This window comes from Drosophila innubila (genome assembly GCF_004354385.1).
Source record: "Drosophila innubila isolate TH190305 chromosome 3R unlocalized genomic scaffold, UK_Dinn_1.0 2_E_3R, whole genome shotgun sequence".
Classification (NCBI taxonomy): Eukaryota; Metazoa; Arthropoda; class Insecta; order Diptera; family Drosophilidae; genus Drosophila; species Drosophila innubila.
In genome coordinates, this window is record NW_022995380.1 from 30,511,225 (window position 1) to 30,539,031 (window position 27,807).

Below are 27,807 nucleotides of genomic sequence, written 5' to 3' on the forward strand. Positions count from 1 at the left end.
ATTCAAAGGGGGGACCCTATGCCTTAAAAATGAAACTAAGAAGAAAAAGATTTTTTTAGGAAAATTAATTAACTTTGAATGCAGCATGATTTTAGAGGTCAAAGCATGATAAAAATTACATTCCGTTTAAAATTCGTTTGAATATTCACCAAGTTATGTCAGTTTAATATTGATCAGACTTAGGACTTAACAACTTTACACAACTGTTTTTCCAATTTTCAGATTGTCACATTTATTTCCGATCGACATTTGAACTGCGTTTTGCGGTGCAACGTGCAAAGTTACATATTGAAATTACAATGAACTCTGGGACCTCCCCTCAGTCTGAACGGATGGGACATGGGACAGTGTTAAATCGTCATCGACGGCTATAAACAAGATTTGGCCATTTATTGACTTGGTAATGGCGTGTTAACTGTTTTGTTTGCGCCTGTCTATTGACCGCGAGTCAACCTCATTGACAACTGCATTGCGGGGTATCCTAAAATATTTAAAGTACCTTATACAAGTACTAATTGAATAATTGATTGTATTCGGTATTGTGTAAGCTCTCTGTAAACTTGACATTTGGGGTTACAAATTAATATCATGCACATAGTAAACAGTCATATAAACATTATAAAATAAAGGTGTTTAATTGCTAATTAGTTAGGTGCATGCTAAATGAACTTTAATCAGTTTAATAAATTACTTACTTTTAACAATTTTCGCCTACTAGATTTTCGAATTTCGGCCATCTTGTCAAATCTAAAATGCCAATTGATTATTAGTTTATTAAAAAAAATTATTACATTAATAACTTGAAATATTAAATGTGTTTTGTATTTTTTTGAACACTATAAGCAATATGGTTTTAAAATAAACAATTCAAAGACAAGCTTAGTTTTTCAATACAATTGTATTTTATTTTTAAAACGCCGCCTAAAAATATGCAACAAAATTTGTAAACTGAATTTATTGAAATAGCAACTGTGGAAAATTTAAAGTGTCTGTAAATTGACAAAATTATAGGCAAATAATGTAGTGAAATAGAAACTATCTTGACAATATTCTTTGTCTAATATTAAGCCTGTTTCCATTACGAAAATAATTTTTTTTTCTTCGTTTTTAAAACATTTTAAACTATTAAAAAAAATTTTGTGAACCTGAAGAAGTTTTTTAACTAGAAAAACTTTTTTTTTGTATTGAAATATGCTATATATTATTTAAACATATTACTTGATCAAGGAACTCTCTGTAACATTCTAAATATACTACCTTTTTTTTTAAACATCTGGTTAAGAGTGTATACAAATAAAAAAAAAAGTATTGTGCTGAATAAATTTAACTGGACTATAAAAAATGGACCTTATACTATTCCTAAGAACGGAACAATAAATTAAATACTAGCTAATATTTAAAAAATATTTGTAATTAAATAGATAACTCATACAATTTTTGTTTTATTTTATTTAAATTTATAAACCTACGAGGGTTTATTAATTTTATAATTTATTTGAAATTTGCTAACAAATATATGAAATTCTGAAATATTAAACTACAGAAATTCATTTTCAACAACAATTTATTTAAATGAATATATTTGTATGCATTTTTGATGGGAAATAAAACAACAGTTTGATTTGTTTTCATAATTTTTCTTTAATATAAATTAATAAGCTTTTTTTTACTCATGTTTGTTTTGAACTTGTCAGCTTAAACCACAACTTAACAAAGAAACCAATGCACAGATTAACAGACAGTAGTACAATAAACTCTTTAAAACCTCTTGTTTTTCTCATTGTTGATAAAATTATTTAACATTTTCAAACCCAAAAAGTATAAAAGTATTATAGAATAACAAAAATCACAATAAAAAAAAAATAAAATAAAGAAAACTACGCACAAAAGCCACACCGTGAAATCGAAATGAAAAATGTGAACAAAATTTGGTATTATGATAAATATTTGTTTGTTGCATAGTGTTTGCTCCCTTTCTCTTCCTCCCTCTCTCTCCTTCTCAGTTAATGAGGATTGATTGTCTGCTCCTTAAGAGTCTAATATTGGTGTTGTTCATATAGTTGTTGTGTTGTTTAGTGTGTTTGTTTAGTTTGTTTGATTGGCTAGCTAACTACAACATCGCACTAGACATAGTTATATATGTATAAGTATAAGTATTTTTTACTATTAGACTTTTACAAAATATTGCAACAAACATACAATTATTTCTCATCTCTTTGCACTCTTTTCTTCTTTCTTCTCTTCTGTCTCTCTCTCAATATACAAAAACAAGCTACAAATAGTATAACGTTTAAGTTTAAAGCAGGCTTAAGAGCATGTTTTGTTCTTTGTTTTGTTTATGTTATCATTTAAGATTTATCGTTAGGTTGACACGTATCCGTTAGTTTATCCAAAAATTGCCATATAAAAGATTACATCTAGTAAATGTGCAAGTGTGTGTGTGTGTGTGTAGGTTTTACAGGGTGTGTGTGTGTGTGTATAGGTAATATGCCCCATACATTAAAAAAAGACGCCACAGTTGAGAAAAATGCTTATTTTGAGCCTACAAAATATTATTACAAAAATTATGTTTATGTTTATGAAATTGTTGTGATTGTGGGTTTAAGAATTATGCGATATCGAGATTATATATATTTATATAAAAAATGTATATGCTGCTGCTTTTTTTTTTTAGCTCTTTTTCTATAGTTTTAGTTTCAATATGTGCTTAATCTAGATTTGAATTAATTTATGGGCTGATGGTCTTTGTGGTGTTGTTGTTAATGTTGTTGTTGTTGTTGGTGGTGTTGTTGTTAATGCTGTTGTTGTTAGTGGTGGAGGGCTTTATGGTTACCTGGTTCTGTTTGATCGCTGTCTCTCTAACTGGCATGCCTTTATATATTGTATATATACGTGTATATATATAACTATATTATAAATTATATTACTTATTATTGTGCTGCCTTTCTTTTCGCGTTAGTTTCTGTTTCTGTTTTCGTTTCTTCCCTACTCTATTCTGTTCTGTTTTCTATGCTCTCAATGTTCATACGATTCGGTTACATGCTAAACACTTAAACTAAACATAATGAATATCATCGTAGTTGTTGTCCTTAGTAGTAGTTATTTGACTTTGCGCTGATGCAGACTAGAACTACTGCTGTCCGGGTTCAAGATGGCATCGTTGCTCGATAATACGCCCTCCTTGAAGTAGCCATCCCCATAGACATTTCCATTTCCATTCCCTTTCCCATGCCCGTTACTCGTCACATATTCGTCCTCCAAAACGGGCTGCAAAACAAAAATACAAATGCAAACATTTAATATATTCATCAAAATAATATAATATAAGAAAAGGGGGGACCCTATGACTTAAAATATAAACCAAGATCTGGAAAAAAAATATATTTTTTTCCGGAATTTATAAAGTTTAAATGCAGAATGAATTAAGAGACCAAATCATGATTAAAATGACATTCCGTTTGAAAATCGGATCAGTTTTGACAAAGTTATGGCAGTTTGAAGTCGGTGAAATCCTTGACCAAGCAACTTTACAAGTCAAAATTTTTGTCTAATTTGACACGATTTTTTACAGAAAAATGAAACTCGTCAGAATCAAATTTAAAGTGTTGTTTTATACTAATTACGATATAAAAAGTTGATTAAAAGTGAAAACTTGCGATTTAAAATTTTGAATTTTCAAAATATCAAAGGGGGGACCCTATGCTTTGAAAACGAAACCAAGATTCAGAGGGAAAATAATTTTTTTTTTTAAATAAATTTAGTTTGAATGCAGAATGAATTTAGAGGCCGAATCATGATTAAAATGACATTCCGTTTGAAAATCGGATCAGTTTTGACAAAGTTATGGCAGTTTGAAGTCGGTGAAATCCTTGACCAAGCAACTTTACAAGTCAAAATTTTTGTCTAATTTGACATGATTATTTACAGAAAAATGAAACTCGTCAGAATCAAATTTAAAGTGTTGTTTTATACTAATTACGATATAAGGAGTTGATTAAAAGTGAAAACTTGCTATTTAAAATTTTGAATTTTCAAAATATCAAAGGGGGGACCCTATGCTTTGAAAACGAAACCAAGATCTAGAGGGAAAAAAATTTTTTTTTTTAAATAAATTTAGTTTGAATGCAGAATTAATTTAGTGGCCGAATCATGATTAAAATGACATTCCGTTTAAAAATCGGATCAGTTTTGACAAAGTTATGGCAGTTTAAAGTCGATGAAATCCTTGACCAAGCAACTTTACAAGTCAAAATTTATGTCTAATTTGACATGATTTTTTACAGAAAAATGAAACTCGTCAGAATCAAATTTAAAGTGTTGTTTTATACTAATTACGATATAAGGAGTTGATTAAAAGTGAAAACTTGCGATTTAAAATTTTGAATTTTCAAAATATCAAAGGGGGGACCCTATGCTTTGAAAACGAAACCAAGATCTAGAGGGAAAATAATTTTTTTTTTTTAAATAAATTTAGTTTGAATGCAGAATGAATTTAGAGGCCGAATCATGATCAAAATGACATTCCGTTTGAAAATCGGTTGAGTTATTGAACAAGTTTTGATAGTTTGGTCATAAAAGATTTTGAATCTAGCGACTTTACAGGTCGAAATTTTTGTACAAATTGGCATGATTCGATTAAATTGTAATATGTTGTTTTTCTGTTAAATCTTACAGAAATACTCCTCATTTGCTAGAGTTGGCGAGGATAGAATAGTAGGAGAAGCTTGGGGGATTGTCTACTCATTCGAAAACTAATGGATTGATTGGACCTTCGCATCCGGCTTCACATGTGTCCGCTAATTGAAATGTCCCCCGCACACGGCGATTGTTGAGAGTTTTTCAAGTGCTGCACACACTGTTTGTTTGTATTTTATTTTGTCTGTCTGTCTGTTTGCTTAACTAAGCTAGTTAGAATTTTTAAGTTGATACGTATGTAAATATGTATACATATATATATATGAACATATTGCCGCTCTCTCATTGAGTTAAGTACTCGGCGCATGGCGTCGATTTTGTTGTTTGTTTAGACACGGCTAATAACTTTCAAGGGCTACTTGATTTATACGAAATGCTTAGGCTACAATTATTATTATTATTTTTTTTTTTTTTTGCTTTTGTATTTATAAAATTGGCCTCACCATGCATGCTCCCTTGTTGCTGCCATTCGCGGGCAACGCATCGCCGCCGTCCAATGCCGACTGCATCTTGATTTTGCCATTCGTCGTATGAACACCATTCGCATGTCCATTGGTTTTGAGCGCCTCACGACGGCGACGCTTCGCATTCAGATATTTGGCTTTGTAGAAATCGGAGAACAGAAATAGGAACATAACGCCATGCAGTCCAATCCACACCATAAAGCCCTGTGGATAATCGCATTCGCGGAATAGCAGCTGAAACTGATGCGTGAATATGGCCACAAATTGCACCTGAAAAAGCATATTTCAATTAAATGAATTACAAAACTTTTATAAAAGAATACTTGCTTTTTTTTTTTTTGTCATAATAAAAACAGATTTAAAATAAGAGTTATTAATTGATTTTAAAACATAAATTAATATAATTGTTTATTATTAAACTAAACATATATATTTTTTTAATTTTTATAGTAAGAATTTAACATAGGACTCTTTGCATGTTTTCAAAATAAAAACTGAAATTAAATTATTATTTTGAATTTATTTATATTTACAGCAAAAATAATTTTAAATTTATCTTCTATGATATAAAATTAAAAATAACTTTTAACATTTTAAAACAAGAGTTATAAGTTAATTTTTTATACATAAAAAAGTTAAGCTCAATTACTCTTGCTAATTGTTTATTATTTGACCAAAACTAAACTTGAGTTAAAGAATTTTATTATATTATTCAATATTATAATAAAAAGCTATCTCAAAAAAAAAATTTTCAATGAAATTATTATTTTCAATATATAATTTTAGTATATATAACAATAATTGCAAAAAATTGTTTAATCAAAATTTAAGGTGAGTTTAATAGAATTAAATTTATTTATTAGGACTCTTTGTATGTTTTCAAAATAAAAACTGAAATTAAATTGTTTTAAATTTATTTATATTTAAAACCAAAATTATTTTAAATTTATCTTGTATGATATAAAATTAAAAAAAAACTTTTAACAGTTTAAAACAAGAGATTTAAATTAATTTTTTAAAGTTTAATCAAAATTTAAGGAGAGTTTAATAAAAATTAAAATTAATTTATTATTAGAAAACTTGATTTCTAAATAAAAATGCAACTTCAATTTATTCTTTGTATTATAAATAAAAGTTGGGATTTTAAAAAGTCGAAAATATATTTTAATTTATACTCTACTCCAAAATAAATATATTTTAAATTTTCTCATTCATCATCATAGCTTCTCACTTACCATTTGGAAGGTGGTCAAATATTTCTTCCACCAAATGAACTTTTGATACTTTGGTCCCATGGCAGCAATCATATAATAGAAATACATTACAATATGTACAAACGAGTTGAGCAGGGCAAAGAATGTGCTGTGTCCGCCTGCAAATTGAAATTCAAATTAATCAATTTGTTGCTCAAATTAGCATTGTTAATTTGTTAATTAGTTGAATACGCACCTGGTGCAAATTTGAGACCCATCCAGACCGAGAATGGCATGCAACCGTGGTGAATGACATGCAATGTCGAGACGTGCTCGGTCTTCTTGCGCAGAATGAAGAAGAGCGTGTCAAAGAATTCGGTGAATTTGGATATGTAGTACCACCAACAGATATTAACCATCTAAGAAAGTAGAGAACGTTGATAAGAGATTATACAATCATATTATTTAAAGTAAAATTCTTCAATATGTAACCAAAAGTTTTTCCTAAAAAACGGAGTTAAAAAGCAAAAGGGAACATTTTTCAACTTTCAAATAAATAATGTTTAGTTAGATGTTAGAAATTAATCTTTTAAATTTTTACGCTTTAAAATAAAATTCCAAATTTGCATTTTTTAGATGAAGAATAGTTACAAACGTATTTTAAACATTTTTGCACATTATTTTACGTTAAACAGAAACTGTTAAAAATAGAAGAGTTGCATTTTTTAGCCTTAACAATCAGTTTTAAATAAACTCAAACTTGAAACTTTATTGAAAAACTGTTTAAATTAAACTTCTTTACTTGAAAAAAAAAGTTTAAAATAACACAAAATGTAAATCTACGAAAGAAAAAAACAGTTTAAAAATTTTTCAAATATTTTACCACCTTTACCATTACTACGAAACTCTCTAAATTATAATCTTTCACTTGCTAGACTTGAAAAACAGTATTAAATTAGCTTGGTTTAAATCTATTACAAAAACAAAAATTTCCAGATTTTTTTTAACATATTTCCACCTTGAAAATTAATTTTTTTTTTCTTAAAAACTTACACGCATGGCCATTGGACTGTTGCTAAAGTCGACGGGTTGACATTTGAAGCTATAGTGACCCCACCAGCCACTCATTAAGTACTGAGTAAAAAAAAAGAGAAATAATTGCAATTAGTTCAAGTCAATAAAGGTAACCAAGTAAAATTGATTTACCTCATAAAAAATCCACGCACTGAAGATGGTCTGTATTGCATTATAATAGACTAGCACCTTGCGCAGATCCATTGGCTTTCGATTAGCCATAAGTCGTGGTCCAAGGGATTTACTGAAATACGCATAAAAGAGGCACAAGCCAAGCGTCGGCAGCGGCGAGGAAAGCAGAAACATGTTGTTTACACGCGGATCTAATAATAACAAAAAAATAAATATAAGAAATAAATTATAAAAATCTGTAGTTGTAAAAGGATATCAATAAATCCGAAAATTACCGCTTTTATTGTCCATTAGGTCTCGATACCAATGTAACGCATCGTGCATCAGGACATCCATCTTGTAGAGGTGTTGTTGTTGTTCTTCTTGTTGCAGTTGCTAATTTATTTTGTTTTATAATATTGGGATTAACTGCAAATAAATAAAAGAAAAAAACTTAGTTTAATACATATGAAATTATTAAAAAAAATGCGTATAATTTATTAGAAATTGTCAAAGCCAACTATGAAAAACAAACTTTGTATTGTAACTGTTACAAAAAGCGCTAGTTCAATATAAATTATAAAATAAAAAATATTATTTTTTATTTTATTTATTTCTAATAATATATATTAGAAATAAAAAACACACATTTCTTGTACAAAAAAAAAAAAAAAAAGATTTCAAATAATAACTACATTATAGTTTGTATTTAAAATTTAAAAAAATTATAAAGTTTATAAAAAAAAATATTGGAAATAAAAGATTTTGTTTACGTTTTTATTATAAAAATTTAAAATTTAAATTGAATGCACGTTTCAAATATATTGGACTATCTTAAATAAATAACCAAATAACAACAAATTTTTTTGATTTGTTTAAATGTTTTTTGGATGTTTATTTCACTTACATTTGTAATTGTTGTTAATAAAAATTAAAGTGTAACTTAAAATATAGTTTTTTGCTTATAAAAACTGACGAGGAACTATAAATTTTAAAATATTAAAAATAGAGGAATGATAAAAACATAGATAATAAAAATTTAAAAATAATTACTATCTCAAATCATTTTTAATCAGATCAAAAATAAAATTAAATTTGTGGTAAATATTGAAAATAAAAGTTTATCATATTTCTTGAAAGCCCCATCCAACAATAGTATATCTAAGATTTTTCCTTTCACTACAGATAATTATTTGCAGGTATTATTTTCTTAGCGTCTTAACACTAATTTGCGATTGCTGTTAGAAATCTTAAAAATCTAGAAAGTAAATTGCCGACATGTTAATTACAATAAATACGGAAGAATCTTAAGGTAATTTTAATATAATTTATGCAATTTCACAAACAACACTTACTTAATCACAAACTAAAAGTAAGTATATACTACTAATCGATTTTATGGTGTTTTGTTATTGCTGCTAATTACATTGTCTATAAGGCAATTAAATTTAAGAAATTGCATATTGTAATGGAATTATATTTAAATACCAGTCTCTAGGGACTAAACAAAAACTGCACTCTGTACAGTGAACACCAGGCGGAAACTTTGACCTCAGCTCATTAAGTGGGTGGCATTTAAATTCCAATGCGAAAATGCCCCTAATAAACAGTGCGTTCATTAATAAAAATGATGCAAAAAAAAGCAGCTGACAAGGTCAATGTGCATTTCTAATTAGAATTGCACAGAATGAAGGACTTTACTCATTATAAGTACTTTGTAGTCAATATAGTAGTGACTAGTTAGTTTCAGAAGACTGTAAAAGTAACTGAGAGGAAGTAGAAAAGACTACAAAATAGCAGTACAACTGTTTTCTACATAATAAACAAATTAAAAATTGTCATTTGTCAAAAACAAGACCGTCCAGATAGTGGTAGTAAATATATAGTAGAAGTAACTGAAGCACTCAATATAGGAGTAGAGTACTAAAGTAGTAGTAGTGACTACATAATAGTAGTAGAACTACTTCCTACATAATAAAGAAATACTTGTTACAGGAAACTGGCAGTAATTGCATAATTATAGAAAATAAAGCTGTAGATCGTTCTGATTGTAGTAGTAAATACATATATAATAAAATAAATATAAATTCATAACTTTTTAATTATCATTTAAAATTGTTTTTCAATTTTCAGAGCAATTTTTCAATTGAATTTGATTTGATTATAATCACTCAAGTGTATGGAAATTTTAGAGCGATGCTCTGAATTTCACTTTCGTTTAAATAACAGAGAAATATACGGAAAAGTATATGTAGATAATTGCTTAAAAAATAACTCATATATAAAATCGGTTGAAATTTGAATTTTTATATTTATTGTTGTATTTTATTTCCCTTATTATTTTACGTTTCTTAAAGCTATACATAATATTAATTTATACTGAGTTTAGAATTTTCTTTACAACCGAAATATTTTATGTATTAATTTTCTTTTTATAAGGTTGTCTCTTTACAAAACATTGTTTTTCAAGGAAAAATGTGTGAGAAAAAACCTTGAATTTAAAAATTTTTATATGAAAATCTATTTATTTGAATTCACAGTGAACTTTTTCATTTTAAGTATGTATTCTAATTTTTTACAGTTTGAAATCAACATTGGAAATACATAAGTTTAATAATGCATTTTTTAAGATTTAGTTATAGTTACAGCTTAACAAGTGCATTATTTAAAGACAGACAATTATATGTCTAATCATAATTAGAATCGACTTTTATAGCCTTTTTTATGTATCATGACTTTGACTAATAGAAATAAATTGTTCTTTTCGCTTGCAGAAATTCTTCATTATGATTAGTTTCATTGCTTCGATAAAAGTGACAAATACACGTGACATTCATTCGAATTTGTTGGCTGCACAAAATCACATAATATACATACACTATTACACACACACACACACATACACTTCGCACATGTTTCAATGGCCTTTCGAATACTCAAAGTTGCCACTGTCCCATGACACAGAGACAGCTTATTCCCCAATTTCACCTTCACCTTCCCCATCCCCTTTCTCCTTCTTCTTCACCACTACAACAACAGCTCTGTCTCTGCTCAACACCTGTCTCTGTCTCCGTCTTAGTCTCTGTTCCATCTCTTTCTAATGGGCAATTGAATGGCAATGTACTCGTGAGTTGTGACCACTTGAAGTTTGTTTTGAATGTCATGAACAATGACTGGCAATGCCATTGCTTTTGTCGCTGACTGTGACGTCGACTGCAACGGCGACGTCGACTGTGACGGCGACTGCGACGTTGACTGCGCTGCCGCTTGCTTAATCGCCTTGATTCGTTTGACAAAAATGTGCCGCTAGTTTTGTGGGTCGTGTAGCCGTTTTTTATTTGTTGTTGTAGTTGTTGTTTTCGTCTTGGTTTTAACCACAAACATTGCTGTCCATACAGCTATTTTCCCGCCAAATGTGTTTTTTTTGATATTTACGCCTGTTCCGGCTTTCACTTTCGCCAAAATTATAAGCAAGTGAATTGCTTTAGTTAATTTAATGTAGTCAAAATTTAGCGCATTTGAATTTAATCATTTTTAAGCACTTAGTCTAAATTTAACGTGAAAAACGTTGTATAATATAAAAACAAAAAGTAATAATAATAATAAAATGTAATAAGTAATAATAAATAATAAATTAATAGTTACAAGTTTAGTGTACATAATAAAAATTTCAAACATAAAAAAACAACAAAAAATAATGGATTTTTAAATAATTTTTTATACTACAAAATATTTATATTTCCACAATTCAAAAAAGTAAATCTAAGATTTCCTTAAAAAAATGTTAAGAGCTAGATTTTGTTATTTCTGAAATATTCTAGTTGTTTTCAGCTTTATATTTTGAAATGTAGATTTCTTAAAATCTGAAGTGTTGGCAACACTGGTGACAACTTCAAACGGTTGTTGCAATTTGTCGCAGTTGTTGTTGTTATTGTGTGTGGGTCAGTGGTAACGTTTTATGGCTAACAGCTTGTGTGTGTGTGTGTGTATGTGTGTGTGTGTGTGTGTGCATCCACAGTCAATAAATTTGTTGCTGTTGGTTATTTTGTCTTCTCTTTTTGCATTACAAAAAACTGAAAATTATGAAATGAAATGTTGACGAAATGCGGAATTGATGGGCACGGCCAGCGAATTGGAGGCGTGACAGTTTGTCTCTCTTCTCTACTCTCCCCTCTCTCTCTCTCTCTGTCTGACTGCTCTTCTTTCTCCCTCTGGCAGTTGGAATTGTCAAGGTAAACAAACATGCCGTGAGTTGTGGCATCGTAAATCGCAGTAACAACATGTACAACAACTACAAACAACAACCACAACAACAACAACTCTAGTTAACTTACATAATAAGCCCACGAGAAGAATTACAAACTCAAAGTGGAGCAAATAAAAATTGGCAAACACGAGGCATGAAAAAAAATGGATGCGGGTGCAGCAGGGAGTGGATGCCACATGTGTGTGTACTTGCAGATACCCTACACTAAATTCAATAGGGTATAATACGCCTTAGGAAATCGCTGAATATCGATTAAGTGTTGATTACATGTAATAATCAATGACATGTGATTTTTTGTGCGTTAAATTCCATCTTTTAAAATGTGAGTATTTCTTATAATTAATATAACTCGAAAAATTGCCCATAAATTTTACTTATTCTGTTTTTCTTTGAAAGGTAGGTTTAATTACTAACCAAATTAAATAGCACATTTCTGATAATATTAAAATTGAGCATTTTATCACTAATAAACTTTATGAAATTTTTCTACATATTGTCACAGGTAAACGAAACATTTTACACAGTTTCTGAGCTCTTTTTTAATTTAGAGGTCCAAATTCATCTTAGAACAAGTTATTTGACTTATTTCTGTTCATTATATCGATGATTGGGGCTTAGAGGGTTAAAAATTTACTCGGTAAAATTTTCAATCATATTAAAATTTAGCCAGTGAAGGAAATTTTAATTCAATTGATTGAAATTCAACTTGAAATTCTATTAAGTTTTGATAATGTTACTCAAATTCTAAAAACATTAACATTATATTATATTTAATAAAATTTTATATTATTATATTAACATTATATTTTAATGTAAATGTTTTTGGCATATATTCCACTGATTACAGGATATATCCTCAGTCAATCACTTTTTTTTTGGTAGTTAATTTGCTTTTATTTTATTTTTGCACATTTTGTTTTATTTGAAATGCTGTGTCATCGTTATCGTCATCGTCATCGTCACTGTCTGCGTCGCCCATGTAAACAATCAATGAGGCATGCAACCAATTTCTTTCCCTTCACCTCCCCCTTGTTCACTCGACCTGACGCCTGTTGCTTCCGGTTGTGTGCAACGTGGAGGAAGAGAGACAACAGATTGGCCAACTAATCGCAGGCAGCAGGTGTTGCAGAAGGTGAGGCAACAACAAAAACAACAACAGCAACAACAATTTGCACACGCAAATGTTAAAATGCGATTGTTGTTCTTGTTTTTGTTGTGATTGTTGCTGTTGCATTTTCTCATATTAATTGGAGCAGATAGAAAAAAAAAAAGAAACGCCCACAACATTGAACTAAAAAACGCAAACACACACACACAGTGTCTGCCAGCTTATTTGACCCACTGTATGTTAAATAATATATAGAATATTACTTACATATTAACATAAATTAATAATATTATTATTTACTAATTTCTTAATTACATTTTTTTGAAAATTTTAATTTAAATGCAAATTTATATATGTAAATTCTTTGTCCTGTCTGACTCACTGATCATTTCACAGCCCTAACCATAAGACCTAGGAGTCTGCAATTTTCACACAACATAGCTGAGACCATTTTATCTTGCAATAAGACGGCGCTTTGCAAAATTCAAACTGCAAGGTGGTCAAATGCTGGGTCAAAGTTCACACCTTGAGAAAATTGCTAGTAAATTATAGAAAAATTAAATTAAATTATTTTGTTCAAGTTTAAACATTATTTTAAATATATGCATATAAATTTAAATTGTAACTGCTTGCCATTAAATAATAAATTCATTTTTAACTTGTTATGTGCAAAAACAGTGGTTCTAAAATGCCGAGAGCCAGTGTAGTAACAAGTTTATTTTTGATTTAATCGCAAAGTGGCAAAGGAAGGTGACAAGGGAGGGAGGCAGGCAGAAGGGTAGATAACTTAGTGGGTTATGCGATCCATTGTTTTGAGTGTGTGTTTTTCTGTGTTTGATGTCTCGCTTATCGACGGATATAATCGCTCGTTTAGAAAACTTAATTGAGCGCAAAATCGATGCATAATGTGCACGAGAATATGTCACAAAAACAAATACAATCAGAATTATAGCTTATCGTTGGTTTAATACCCTTAAATTTCATAACTTTCATAAAAAATATAAAAAAAAGTCTATATTCGAACTGATTGTAGCTATGTTATGCTGTTTACCAAAGGCAACGCCTTTAAAAGTAATCAAGATCTGATAGAATTTGAAAAATAAACTTTGTTTTAAATTTTATAGAAACGCATGAAATGCATTTGGAATAAATTTAATAATTATAAAACCCGTTCCGGATTTCACTCTATGTTTTATAGCATTTAATAAAATGTAAATTTTTAAAATGTATCGCTTTCAACTTTATTGCACTTTAGTTTACCAATTTAAAATAAATTCAATCCATTAAATACTGCAAAAATTTAAATATACAGGTAAAAGACACTTAGTTCCGAAAAATTTTATATTAAATTAATATTGTTGAAAGTCGATTTTATGACTTTGAAAATATAATGTACTCAATATTTATTTATTTAATCATAGTCTAAAATCATGAGTCACAAACTTTATATTCGAAATGTTGAGAGTTAAAGATATGTCTTAGTCATTAGATAAATAATTCGTCCAGGGGTTTTTTTTTTTGTGATAAACCCACTAATGCATTGCACATTTCTGCACAAAATAATAATATTAGTAGTGTATTAGAGTGTATATTATTAAGAGGGGCGTGTTCAAGTGGCAGTGACAACATGACAAACATCAAACACTTGAGTCACAAGACGCTCAAGTGAGAGCATAAAGATATTTCCAGATAAGATTGGACTAATCTATAGACCTGAAACATATACTATATCACCTGTGCTCAACTGACTCAACCGTAAAGATAAACAAATTGCGAATTGCTTGAAAATATTTAGAAAAAAAAACAAAAAAAGTATTAGTTTATTTATTTGAAGCAAGCGCCCCCATAATTGACCATAATCAGCCCCTATCAATGCCAATTGCCGGACCCCTTCTCCCTTCCCACATTTTCCTACGCATGCCTAATTATAAATTTATGATTCCTCAACTTCTTTTATTTTTTCGTTTCTTGGGTTTTTTGTTTTTTTTTTTTGGATTGGATTTGGTAACTGATAAGACGAAAGGTGACTAACAATTGGGCACCTGTTGGCAATGGCACACTTAAGAAAATATCAGGTAATACCAGATGGCAAGTTATAGCATTATTTTTCGGCTTTGGGCCCTAATCTTATTTATGGTTTTTGCAGGCGAATCACGTTTCCGCACTTGGTGCGATTATACAATGCGAATTTCATATACAGTGGCTAACAGCTGACTTGACTCACTACATATGTATATAACAAATTTAAATTTTTATTTCTTGTTTCAAATATAATTAGGGATTAAAGTGTATCCATTAGCCGGTATTAAATATAATGAAAATGGTAATTTTAACTGAAATCCTAACCGATTTCGAAAAGCCGACAACCATAACCGCTTAGTAACCGATTCATATATAACGTTCAGTTTCGGTTCAATCAAGCATTCGTTTTCCAAAATGCTATTAATTTTAAAATATCAAAAATATTGATATAGAAATTTAAATTTTAATAATCTTTTTAGAAATTAAAAAAACATTTGTTTATATATTAATACATTTTTTTATTCATTTTTAGCACTCTTATTTTTTTGTAAACTGATATCATAACGGTATTTCGAAGCCGAAACATTCAAAAAACCGGTAACCGTTACGAAATCGATATGCAAAGATTTTGCGCAACCGAAAAGCGATATTCATTTCTGTTTGTTTCCCTGCATAAGATATAAATTATAAAAAATTGTATGTTTATATATTCATTATTTTAATTTTATTTATTTAGTATCAACTTAGATCAGTTGATTAAAATTAAAATAAAATTATGCAAAATGGCTTTAAATTTAAAACTGAAATAATAAAAAAACAAACAAGTTAAAAAATGAACAAATTTTGATTAAGCTTAATCATTAACAGATTTGCACTTGAATTTTATTTAGATTTTATTCCCATTAAAAAATAAATTCATTTAATTACTAGTGGGTCAAATAAACTGGCAGTCACTGTATACACATATAGACGGAGACAGCGAGCGTGAGCGAAAGAGAGGGGGAGTTGGAAAGTGAGTGCGAGCGAGAGACACTCATACAGTTACAATCTGCTTACAAAGTATGTAAGTTTTGACCACGCACCTGTCTTTTTATTTGTTGCTGTTTTTTTTTTTGTATTTCTTATATTATTTATTTATTTACGTTTTTTTTTCTTTTGTTTATTTATTTATTTATTTTTTTGGAAAGTTGTTCGCTTTTCTTTGTAAACTGCAAAGATTGCTATTATTTTTGGCGTTGGTTTTTTAATTATGTATGTATGTAATTTGTTGTGTTTACGACGATTAGATAATCACAGCAACATTGGTAACAAACACACACACACACATACACGTGCACTCGCACTCGCACACACACACACGCACAGACGTCAGACGATGGTTGACAATTTTTTTTTTATTTGGTATTGTTAACGTTTTCCGTTTGCCGTTTCCCGTTTCGTTTGACGCGTTGCTTCGTCTTGCGCGCTTTACAGCCAACTGACGATTCGCTGGATGCGCCTGTGAACCTTATCAGGCAGCAGCAGAGGCAGCGACTGCGACTGCGAACAGCGACTGCAAACAGCGACCAACGACCAACGACCAGCAACAACAACAACAAAACACGAATCGATCAATGCGCGCACGAGCAAAGCGATTACACAGCTTAACGGTGAATCATGCCCACACGAGCTTCCAAAGAGAGCGCTTAGCAAAGAGAACAGCAATGAAGAAAGAGCGAGAGAGCGCACGCGCACAAATGAGTGTGACCGCACGCCCTTCGATTAAAACGACGCCGACGCCTCAAAGTGTAAGTGACCGTTTATCGAACGTTTTGTTTATTGACTGCTTAACGAAGAAGCAGCAGCGACAGCAGCAGAGGCAGCGACAGCAGCAGAGTCAGCGACAGCGACAGCAAACAGAGCTTTTGCGAGAGCCAACGGCGCAGACGGAACCGCAAGTTGAACCGTTGGCCAGCGTGCCAAAAATACAACTGAGAGTTTGCTGCTCTGCACAGTGCGGCAAAAGCTGTGGTCAGTTCAGTTTCCTCTATTTATTTGCTGAGTCGTGATTGCATTGCAAAAGCAACAACCACAAACACAAAAGAGAAGAAATGCAAGAAAGAAATAATATACATACATATGTATGCTTCTTTCAGACGCCAAAGATTTTATACGCTTATACAGCACTGTACATTTTATTAGATTTTATACGCTTATACAGCACTGTACATTTTATTAGCAATTAATTGGTTCCATTGGATTTTTATGTATTTATTTAAGTTTGTGAAATTTAAAAAATATAAAGTTTAAACAGAAACTGCAATTAAAAAATATTTAAATAAAATAATAATAATCTATACCCTTTTTTTCCTAGACCAGCGCATTATTATCTGCAATGAATTTGAACTGAGACCTTTACTGGTTAATGTAAACACATATTTTAAATGTAATATTACAAGTTAAAGTTATGAATAAAATTCAGATATTAAGCTAGGATTATATAAAACTCCGAAAACACACAGATCAAAACATAAGTAAATAAATAATAATAATATACTGAGGGTGATTATTCAATGTTTAGTTTTAATTCATCAAAGAGATATTAAACAGTATAAGTGGATAAAACAAATTTAGAATATGGGCATTTCATGGATCGAAAATGCGACATTTGTACGTCTTTAAATAAAAAAAAAATATGTCAAAAATTTACATTTTCAAAAATGATTTCTTACGTGTTTAATGCATCTTATCAACACTATTTTTATTATAAAAGACAAGCTTTGGAGACTTGTCGTTTTCGAATTCCTTATAGAAAACAATACATCGAGAACGCGACGAAAAATGGAAGTCACTTTTGACTTCATCTTAAAAATTGCGAAAGTCTGCGAAATGTGGCGAGTAATTTGGATGAAAATATTCTCAATCCATAATAAAATAATGTAGTTTTCCATTTTAGGAATTATCTTGATTTTTAAATATCATTTTTGTATTTTACAATTTTTATTAGTAAACGTGACAAGATTTCCAACTAGTTTTTGACAAGAATATTTATCAAATTTTATTTAGAAAAACAAAGAAAATAACTTCAAAACTTAAAAATATAATTGAAATAAAAATATAAAATTGAATTGTTTTCTTTGCATTTTGATTAACTTTTTGATACTGGAAAACAGATTTTGTAAAATAAACGATATATTACATGCACTTCTTTTTGGAAGTCAATTTTTCAGAATACAGGCAAAAATATAGAAAAACTCAATGTGGAAATTGTTAAAACAAGCAGCTTAAATTCGTTTCCGGAAGAAAATTTTACAAGATGAGAGTTTTTGATCAATTTTAAGATTTTGGTCGTGTTGGACCTATTTCTGGAAATGCCTACATATAAATGTATTCTTTGTACAGATTTGGGATTTAAAAGGAATAATTAAATAAAAAATCAAATATAAAATTTGTAAAAACTTTATAGTGGAAAACTTAGTGGTGTTTCTCATTCTGTGACTTAGTTACAAGACTCTCAGCAAGAGTATTAGAAAATAAATAGTCTTTCTGTGTTGTGACGTTGTGTGTGTGCCTGTTTTATGTTTTGGCCATCAGTTGATATTAAACCATAGACAAGTATGACCAAAACATTCACATAATTGAAATGTTCAAAATTTAAAACCGCGAATCCATTATATATTTAGTAAAAAATAAAATTGTGCAAATTTTGAATTTTGTCAAAACACTTTCTTGACCAAGTGTACCTATATTTATATGGATTATTACAGAGCGTTTAACTGTGCCACATGCAACAACAGGTGTGCGAAAAAAAAACCCCACAACAGCAACAACAACAAGTCCCACAAATGCGAACAAAGTCCACAACGAAGAAGAGAGTAGACAGAATGCAAGAAAGCACAGTTAAGTTTGTCTGTGCTTGTGTCAGAAAGAGAGAGAGAAAGAGTGTCAGAAAGAGAGAGAGAAAGAGAGAGAGAGAGAGAGAGAGAGAGAGAGAGAGAGAAAAAGAGGGAGACTTGAACTCGTTTGAAATGGTAGTAAAATTGCTCTAGTTGAGAAAGAAGGACTTAGAAATACTCTGTACTGAACGTATTTACACACACAATGCATACAAAAAAAATATATTTTTGTGATTCTTTTTTCTTTGATTTTAATAATATTTTTTCGTGATTAGCTTCTGCTTTTTTCATCCGATCGTGATAAAATTTTTAGGTCAGCTTAGACTAGGCATTATATTAAGTGTGCCCACATTTTATGGATATAGCTTGAAAAATGCACTTGTTATAAGGTTTTGCTTTGCATTTATCTGGTGTATGGAGAAATTAAATTTTTAGTTGATTTTCGCACTAAAATCGACGCTTTCATGTAAAATATATACAGTGCTACAAAGCTTTAAGAAATTTCCAATTTTTTCTTTTTAGCATTTTTCTAATTTTATTGTTTGAAATTTGTTATTTTTCTAATTTCCCAATTTATACTTAAAACTTAATAAGCAATGTATGAAAATAACTTGATTATTTTTTACTTCATGCAACAAATAAAAGTAGATTATTTATAAGTGCTTGGAAAAACAATAAAAACCAGAGACTGAAAATTATATATTTTATGATAAAAGTCTTTGATTAATAGCTTTAATATTTTGTGGCCTCACTACGATTTTTAAAAACCTTAATAATGGTATATTATATATTAAGTAAATCAATACACCCTATTTTGGACATTTTAGAATTTTTTCGATATGCACAGGGTATAAAGACCGTAACTTGCAGGCCTAATTTGTTAATAATCCATCGACTGTTCGATGTCTTTGTGGTTAATGTTCCAGGTTTCAAGACTTGTCTAACTTGAAATGACAATTTGGAATTCTCAATGCTGCTTTCTTTTCATTCTTTAATCAGTTCTTTCTATGATAATGATAATGCTAATACAAATGTAAATGCAAATGCAAATGCAAAGGAATATTAATTATTTGACTTGGGCGTTTCCACTTACGTTCTAAGTATAATATTGTTGTCGTTGTTGTTTTACAAATATGTTTGTTTATTAAAAATTGTTTATTAAAAACTTCAACTGTCGTCGTTCACTTTTCACGCAATTAGTAATTTTTGTCTGGATTTCAATTTTCAAATATCTAAAGTTCAAGAACTTACGTCAACTTGAAGGGCGTTTAATGATCGTTATTTACACTGTAGTTGATAACATTACTTAAATTAAGCTAATATGTATCCATTATATATGCTATATTAAGTACTAAGTTCTACACAAGTAATCAATCAATACTTATTAAGAACAAACAAACATTTTTATGGCATAATTAAAGCAAATGTTTCAATGTGACACAATAGGGGCAACGTCAAGTGATTTTTGGGGCCAATAAGTTGACCTTTTCAACACGAACAATCACTACCAGACATTTTTAATAGAAAGTAGGTCAAATAAAGTCTATAGGGTAACTGCTAGTCGAGTATTCTAGTATTCATTCTACTTTTAAGCGTGTTTTTTTTATACATTTTTACAAGTTGTTATAATTTTGTCAGATTCCATCTCTAAATATAAAACTTTTTGTGCTAAACACCAAAACGGTAAGAACTAGAAGGTTGAAATTTTTACACAACATATGTGAAACCTTTTTTAATGTGTGACCAAATGGATCATTAGAAAATCCAATCGTACGTAGGATCGGTTTAGTTTTAAAAACATACTTATTTGAGTTATACCATTCAAAGTCTTATATTGCGTATATGGTATCTACATATATAATTGGTCTAAATTCCCATTAGGTTTGCTTAAAATGGACTACTATATCAAAGCAACGATCGATCAAATATTGCATTTTTATATAAAAATCTTTTATGTTTTTTCAAATAATTTCCACTAAATTGAATAGTTACTTAATTTTAAAACTTTTTTGGAAACCCTACAGGGCTCCACAAATGTATCAAAACTTCGGCATGCCGTAGATGTTGTTGTGCGTGTTTTTTACGCCCACCTGTAAATGACAAAACAATTAAAAAATGGCACGCGAAGCGGGTCAAAGTCAAAAATAAATAAATAAATATGGTGTTGAACTATTTGGAGGTAAGTGCGAAGCGAGTGCGAAATTATTGCACAAATCGTACATTAACATTAACAGAAGCAACAACAACAACAACAGCAACAGCAACAAATTGGCTTTCTTACAAAACGGAAACAACAACACGTAGCAAATGAATTTCATGGTCAGATTTGGACTTGAATTTCGGATTTGGGCAAATGTCGAAAAAAAGAAAAAAGGTATCTTTCAATTGGGATGAGCAATAGATGTAAACTGTTGACCATCAACTGGTTTGACTTTGAATTTTGGCTAGCTCTGTACGTACAGTAAGTCAAAGAATTTTTTAGACACCGAAACAAATTATTATTAAAAATAGTTAAGCAAAATGCATTTTAGTATTTTACTATAATAAAATACGAAAACTTAATTTAATATAAAGCAAAGTTCTTTTTTATTAAATAAATTGTTTTTGTTGTCAAAACTATTTCTTGATGAAGTGTATTCGTGTATGTATGTTCGTCTTATTAGCGCTAGATGGCGCTGATTTTAAATGCAAACAAAATGGCGTATTCACAAGCCTTGTTTGTGGTCACTGAGGAATATACTCGCTGGTGGAAGTTAATGTGGATGCCATGTGGATGTTGTTAATAAAGGCGGCCAAACGAACGCACAATTTGCCGACGTTTTTATTTATGAATGAGTTGCGCATACACATGGAGGTCGATAAAAACAACACCTGCACACACACACACACATATGTATATAAATATATATACTCACACACACATACACATAGTTAAACATGCATGTAAAACGGTAACAATAATAACAATACAAAACAAAGTCAATTAATTTTTGATGCGCTCGAAATTAGCGCAAGAAAATGAGTTCACTAGCGATTTCACTAGAGATGAGCAAATTCACAAGGTGACCGTGACTTACAATTCGAATTACGAATCAATGTTATAGTTATATTATTTACATAGCAGCTAAGGTTCAAAGTCACAGTCACCGTTTAAACACTTTCTTTTGTAGATTTTTTAAATTCACACATTTAACTGCATGTTTTTTCAGTGTAAACAAACTCCAGAGTGCATGAACCTTGCATCCAGTTTAGAATTCAAATTATGAACAAATATTTGCTTTCTTTCCCTGCACATTACTGTAGTCTTGTTTTTTTGTTATAAAAAAAAATTAATAAAAATTTTTATTTTTATTCAGACTTCTTGTCTTTTGATTTTTCCCAGTTACCGATAAATATATAAATATATTGAAATATAGAAAACTATATATATAAAAATAATAAAACTTCTATTTTGAATTTTATTTTATTTTGACTTCTTGCATAATAATAATATTTAATATTTGATATTTAATTTTGATACTTTGCCTAATAATAGTATTTAATATCACATTTTAAAATCAGCTACCGGTTCCACAATACCTACTTTTGTTATAGATCATTGCCGGATAAAATTGTCTCAGCTATGTTTAGTGAAAATTTCAGCCTTCTTGGTCTTATGGTTTGGGCTGTGCCTCAGTCAGTGAGTGAGTCAGGACAACGAGTTTTATATTTACAGATAGATAAAACTAGTTTTTGTTTTTTAAACTTTTTTTAGTAATTCTCAATATTTTTGAGAATAACTTTATATATCATAATATCATCCCTAGCTAATATGCAATTTATCAAGTCAATATAAATTAGCTATACTCCACTTGTTGATCTCCACTCTACCAATTTGATATACATATATGCGATTACTTAATAACTTTCTGCATTTCTACTCATCTCTTGTGGAAGAAAGAGGCCGCAAAGTAAGCGCAAAAAACAAAAAGCGCAGACACAACAACTAAACGGGGGCCAAAGTGGCTCAACGCCCAAAAACAAAAACAAAAATGAAAATAAAAAATTAAAATCAGGTGCGTGACTGGGCCAAGTTGGAGCAGACCACGAAAGACTGACAAGAAATGTACAGCCAAAAATGTTTTTAAATACTTGGCATTCCAAGCGTTTCAAAACTTTAAATAAAGGCAACGGCCGTTGAATTGTTGGATCGTTGAAACAGCCGACGAATCGGATCCAATCGTTCGATTTGCTAATCATGCGCATTAAATTATTTATTTATTTATTATTATTATAATTTTTATTTATTTTTATTTTTATGTAACGAAAACGCAAGTAGCCCGAAAAGACGACCCTCGTTCCATGTCCGAGACCGAGTTTTGAGTTCGTTCAGCCCTTTTAGGAATATACAGTGTGTCAAGAAATTGTTGTAACACAGTACAAAATTTATTCCATTTCTCTTGTAAAATATATATTTTTTTTATGTATTTATATTTGAATTCTTCTATTGCCATATTTGTTTATAGATTTTACAACAGTTAAAAAAAAAACAAATTTTGTGAATTTTCATTTTGTCAAAACACTTACGGGACTAACCGTACATAGCTTTTGAACATAACTGTTGACACATTCGATCAAAATTGCGCTTCAGCGGGAAAGTTTCACTTGACATAACAAAATAAGAGGCATGAAAATTATGCTGGCATTCTAGGGATAAGGTGAAACTTTCCAAATAATGGACTTGCATAATGCCTAGGGCTAAAAAAAAAAAAAAAAACAATAACCTGCCTAGCTTTTAGTCCGAAAGAAATACATAATTTATGGCAATAACGAAGGCCGCCAAATTAATGTGCGAAAAATATGAAATTGAGTCAACGAATATTAAGTTTAATGAAAGCATAAACAAAACAAAATACAAGAAATGCAAAAAAAATAATGCTTCCAGATGTTTCGTTGATTCGGTAACCGGTTTTTTTTGTACCCAATCGTACAAGACAAGTATTGGCCAAAATAACAGATGATATGATGAGTGAGAAAAAAAAATAGTGACTCGCTTATAGAGCGTTTAAATATGGCATAACTAACTATATACATATTCAAGGGCAACTATGGAGTTCATACCTTATATGTATTGCATTGATTAGCAAATTGTTAGTCAAATTTGGGATTATTTGTATATCCATTGGATATTCTCTAATGCTTATATTTACATATAAAGAAAACTAACTAACTAACTTAGAAAGTGTTTTGACTATATACATTTATAATTTTCAAAAAGAGTTACATTTAAGAAAAATTATTCTTTGTACAACTGACTGACTCACTGATTTAGCATTGTTCAGGCCAAACGGCTTGATGTACGACCTTGAAACTTGGCCACAATAATCTTAAGATAATTTTATCGTGAGATAAGACGGCGTTTTGCAAAATTCGACCTGCAAGTGCGTCAAATCGAGGTCAAAGCTCGCATTTTTTTGGTCAGCGATTTAAAAATGTTAAAAATCGGGTTACTGTATAATATCTTCAAAAAAAAAAAACTTCTTTGCGAGGTAAAAGTCTAGTTTTTCGCCAGAAAAATTGTGTATGATTTGTATTCTATCTTTTTCGACTAAAGTAAATTCTTAAAGGCAAATTTGTAAATTTTACTACACATTATAAATAGATATAGGCCAAGTTCTCAAAGATTTCTGTTGCTACACAGAAAACTCTCAAGTGTCACCGCAGATAACGGCATCTTTTGTATTCATGACAACAACAACTGTGGATTGAGAATTCAGTTCGGTGTCTTTGAGTCTATCTATCGTGTTGTATATATTTAAATGTTTGTGGTCAAACACACAATAACTGTAAAGGCAGCACAGAGGCCTTTAGACAGATACGAATCCGTATTAATTTCAATATAATTATTTTTTGATATACTCTGCTATCCTAAGCTCTCCATAAAGGGTATGATGCAAATGTATCTTGGCTTAATTGGACAATTGGATATAAAATCAAGCATAAAAAGTTGATTTTCGACCGATAGTTACTTTGACAACCATATGATAAAGTGGTCCGATGTGAACTATCAATAGTTGTTTTATTTATTTGAATTTTCAGGATATGTAGGGTATCCCAACATCGTGCACTTTCATAGTAAAAAGTACACTTTTTTTCCATCTTCTCCTTTGGTGGGCAAACCGGTTGAAAGAACTTCAAGATATTAGCTGTGCCAAAGAGTGCTTATCAAGCATGAGATGCTCAGACCTACATACATAAATGATATGATATATTTATTTATGTGTATCTACACACACACACACACACAATCCACTTATTTATTTATATGCTATGTATAGTCGCTGAGTGTGGATTGTGGACTTTGATCGCTGCGGTGCTAAAATGAAATTTCTATAAGATACCGATGATATTTTGAGCGCTCTCCCAATTGGCAGTGCAGCCAACTGTATAATGCCGCCCCCTCTTACTAGCCAGTGTTGCCAACTCAGCTAATTTGAAATAGCGTGTGGCGGGACTTATAGCTATTATATTTGAAAACTTTATAAGAAAACTACTGAAAATATTCCATATTATTATAATTTTTTTTTATTTTTTGTATAGGTCGGAGTTTCCTCCTTTATTTATTTTCAGTGTAAACAACTTGAATATCTTTTTATCTGCTTTTCTTGCAGATTTCTTAGCTTTTTCTAGCTATTTTTATTTAATGTAGCTTTTTTTGGACTCTTAAGAGTTGGCAACACTGGTCGGCACTTGTCTGAGGCGTAACACATAGCGGGGGATCTCGAAAATAAAAAAAAATATGCGAACTTGAACCTTGGGACTTTTGATTTAAGATTTTTATTTGTTAACTGTTTACAATGTTTTTTTTCTCTCTCTCTTCCTATTTATTGTGTTTATTGATTTAACAATTTGAAATGAGGGAAAAAAAATGACGCAAGTGTCAAACTGTTTAGGTGGAGTGGGGGAGGAAGGTGGGAGGGGGGATTGCGCAAGGTGCAAGGTCTTAGAATTCAATTAACAACTTGCAGTTTACATAGTCTAATGAGTTGAGTTCCACATACCAACAAACTCCACACAAAATACACACGCGCGCACTCATTTTGTGAAAGCTTTTTCTTAAAAGCTTACATTCCATTTGACTTCTGATCGAGCGACTTTTTGCAGTGCATGAACTCAATTGACATTTCGATTAATCGCTGGCGATAAATTCGATTTCCGCATTGCTGACAGGTGAAATTTCTTCCCTGATCGACAATAAATGCAAAACGCAGGGCTGCGCAGTCGCAGCCGACGCTGACAACTTGACGTTGACGTTGACGCTGGTCGGGGAGAGGCCGACGACGCCGACGACGACGACGCGTGATGCAACAAATATGAATTGACATAACTTAAATGTGTGCAAACCAATTGACAAAGCATCTCTGGGAACGAATTGGAATCCATTAATCACTTATTACGCTCCTCTCTCTCTCTATCTCTCTCGCTCTGTTGTTCTCTGCCCACTCCCTCGTTTATGCTTACACAGCAGACGCATAGACAGCGGGTCACAGCTTATTTGACCCATTTGTTTTTATTGCTTAATTTTGTTGAAATATAGAAATATTTTTTAATAAAATTTCAACATTGATTGAAAAGTCTGATTTTAAATATTATTAAATATATACTTGCAATATTTAGGTGTAGTGTGCCAAACAAGCTGTATTACACTGTATAACAGCTGTAATTTGAATTTGACTGACACTAAATGCCTGCAAATTATATTTAAATTAATTTTCATTTATTTATATAACATTAAACTTATCCCTCTCAAGCATAAACAATTAATATGTAGAGTAATTATAATGAACATTTAACCCCTTTTGAAAAGGGCACATCCACGTCCATGCACACAAACGACGCTCACTCTTGCACACACACACGCACTCACACACGTACGCACTGTAAGAGAGAGCAGCCTCACTCACACGTGCACTCTCTTAAACGCTTGCTTTGGCTGTTGCTTTCCTGTTTCGTCACTCTTACGCAGCGTTGGTTGCTGGGCGCGGCGGGAAACAGGAGACAGCTTTTTTTTTTCTTCATGTCATTTTTTTTTTAATTAAAAGCGATGACTAATTTTCTCAATGTACACGCATATTCTGTGAGTGAGCACAACAAGTTGTTAACTGAAAATCGATGGGGAAACTCACCGCCAATAGGGGAGGATTTTTCAGGCCGGCGAGCGTTGGAATTTTGCTTAAATTTTAAGAATTTCACACGCACACATACACGTGTACCACAAATATAAATGCACACACACAGACACACTTGTATGATCGACGCCGCGAATTGAGAGAAAATTTGAGAAAACTTTTGTGCGGTTTTTTATGGTTGTTGATTAATTTGTTTTACTTTTAATTAATGCACACACACATACACATACACGCACAGGAATCGAATTTAACAATAAATTATATCCGAAAAGCAAACGAATCAACAACGGCAACAACCATGCACAAGAAAGTCTAAAATGAAACTAAGCGGGAAACAAAAACAAAAATCCAAAAGGAAAACGACGAAAGCAAAGAGAGAAGAGAGTGCATGAAACAATAACAAGGTTGCGACCGCTCAGAGAGTGCTCTCAATTTGTTCAATTGTATTATGAATGCATGTGTTCAAGCGACAAATACCTGCTAGTGTTAAATAAAATTAAATATTAAGTAATTAATAACAAATTTGCGCTAAAACTATATTCTTATTTGATATTTTTCAATTGGCGTTAAACTATTACACTTGTGACGTCACGGGCTGTGCGCTTTCAGAGAGAGTTACTCGCATAGCGATCAGTGTTGCCAGCTTTTTGGTGGACAAAATAGCTGTTTAAATACTAATAGCAAATTATAGCGCAATATATATTTAAAATAGCCAGATTTCCGACTAAAAGCTATTTTCAAATTTTTCTAGCAACCCAGCTCTGAAAATGGCCAAAACTAGCTATAAAATAGTTAAGTTAACAAGAGTGCTCTTTTTTTTTACTGATGTG

The 27,807-nt window shown here is 30.7% G+C and overlaps 1 protein-coding gene across 2 annotated transcripts; it reads right to left on the bottom strand.

Annotated features, from left to right (window-relative positions):
• Nucleotides 1–1,660: 1,660 nt before the first annotated feature.
• Nucleotides 1,661–27,254, bottom strand: LOC117792916 (elongation of very long chain fatty acids protein AAEL008004). 2 transcript variants are annotated; one of them, XM_034633238.1, is made up of 8 exons: nt 26,975–27,254; nt 7,834–7,966; nt 7,559–7,749; nt 7,406–7,486; nt 6,609–6,771; nt 6,395–6,531; nt 5,139–5,429; nt 1,661–3,267 (listed from the first exon to the last, which is right to left on the bottom strand). In XM_034633238.1, the coding sequence occupies exons 2-8, from the start codon at nt 7,892–7,894 to the stop codon at nt 3,100–3,102; spliced, it is 1,092 nt and encodes a 363-aa protein (XP_034489129.1). In that variant the 5' UTR covers nt 7,895–7,966; nt 26,975–27,254; the 3' UTR covers nt 1,661–3,099. The 2 variants fall into 2 exon arrangements, with proteins under 2 accessions (XP_034489129.1, XP_034489127.1); XM_034633236.1 differs by lacking the exon at nt 26,975–27,254 and adding an exon at nt 16,017–16,385.
• Between the last annotated feature and the right edge of the window lie 553 nt (nt 27,255–27,807).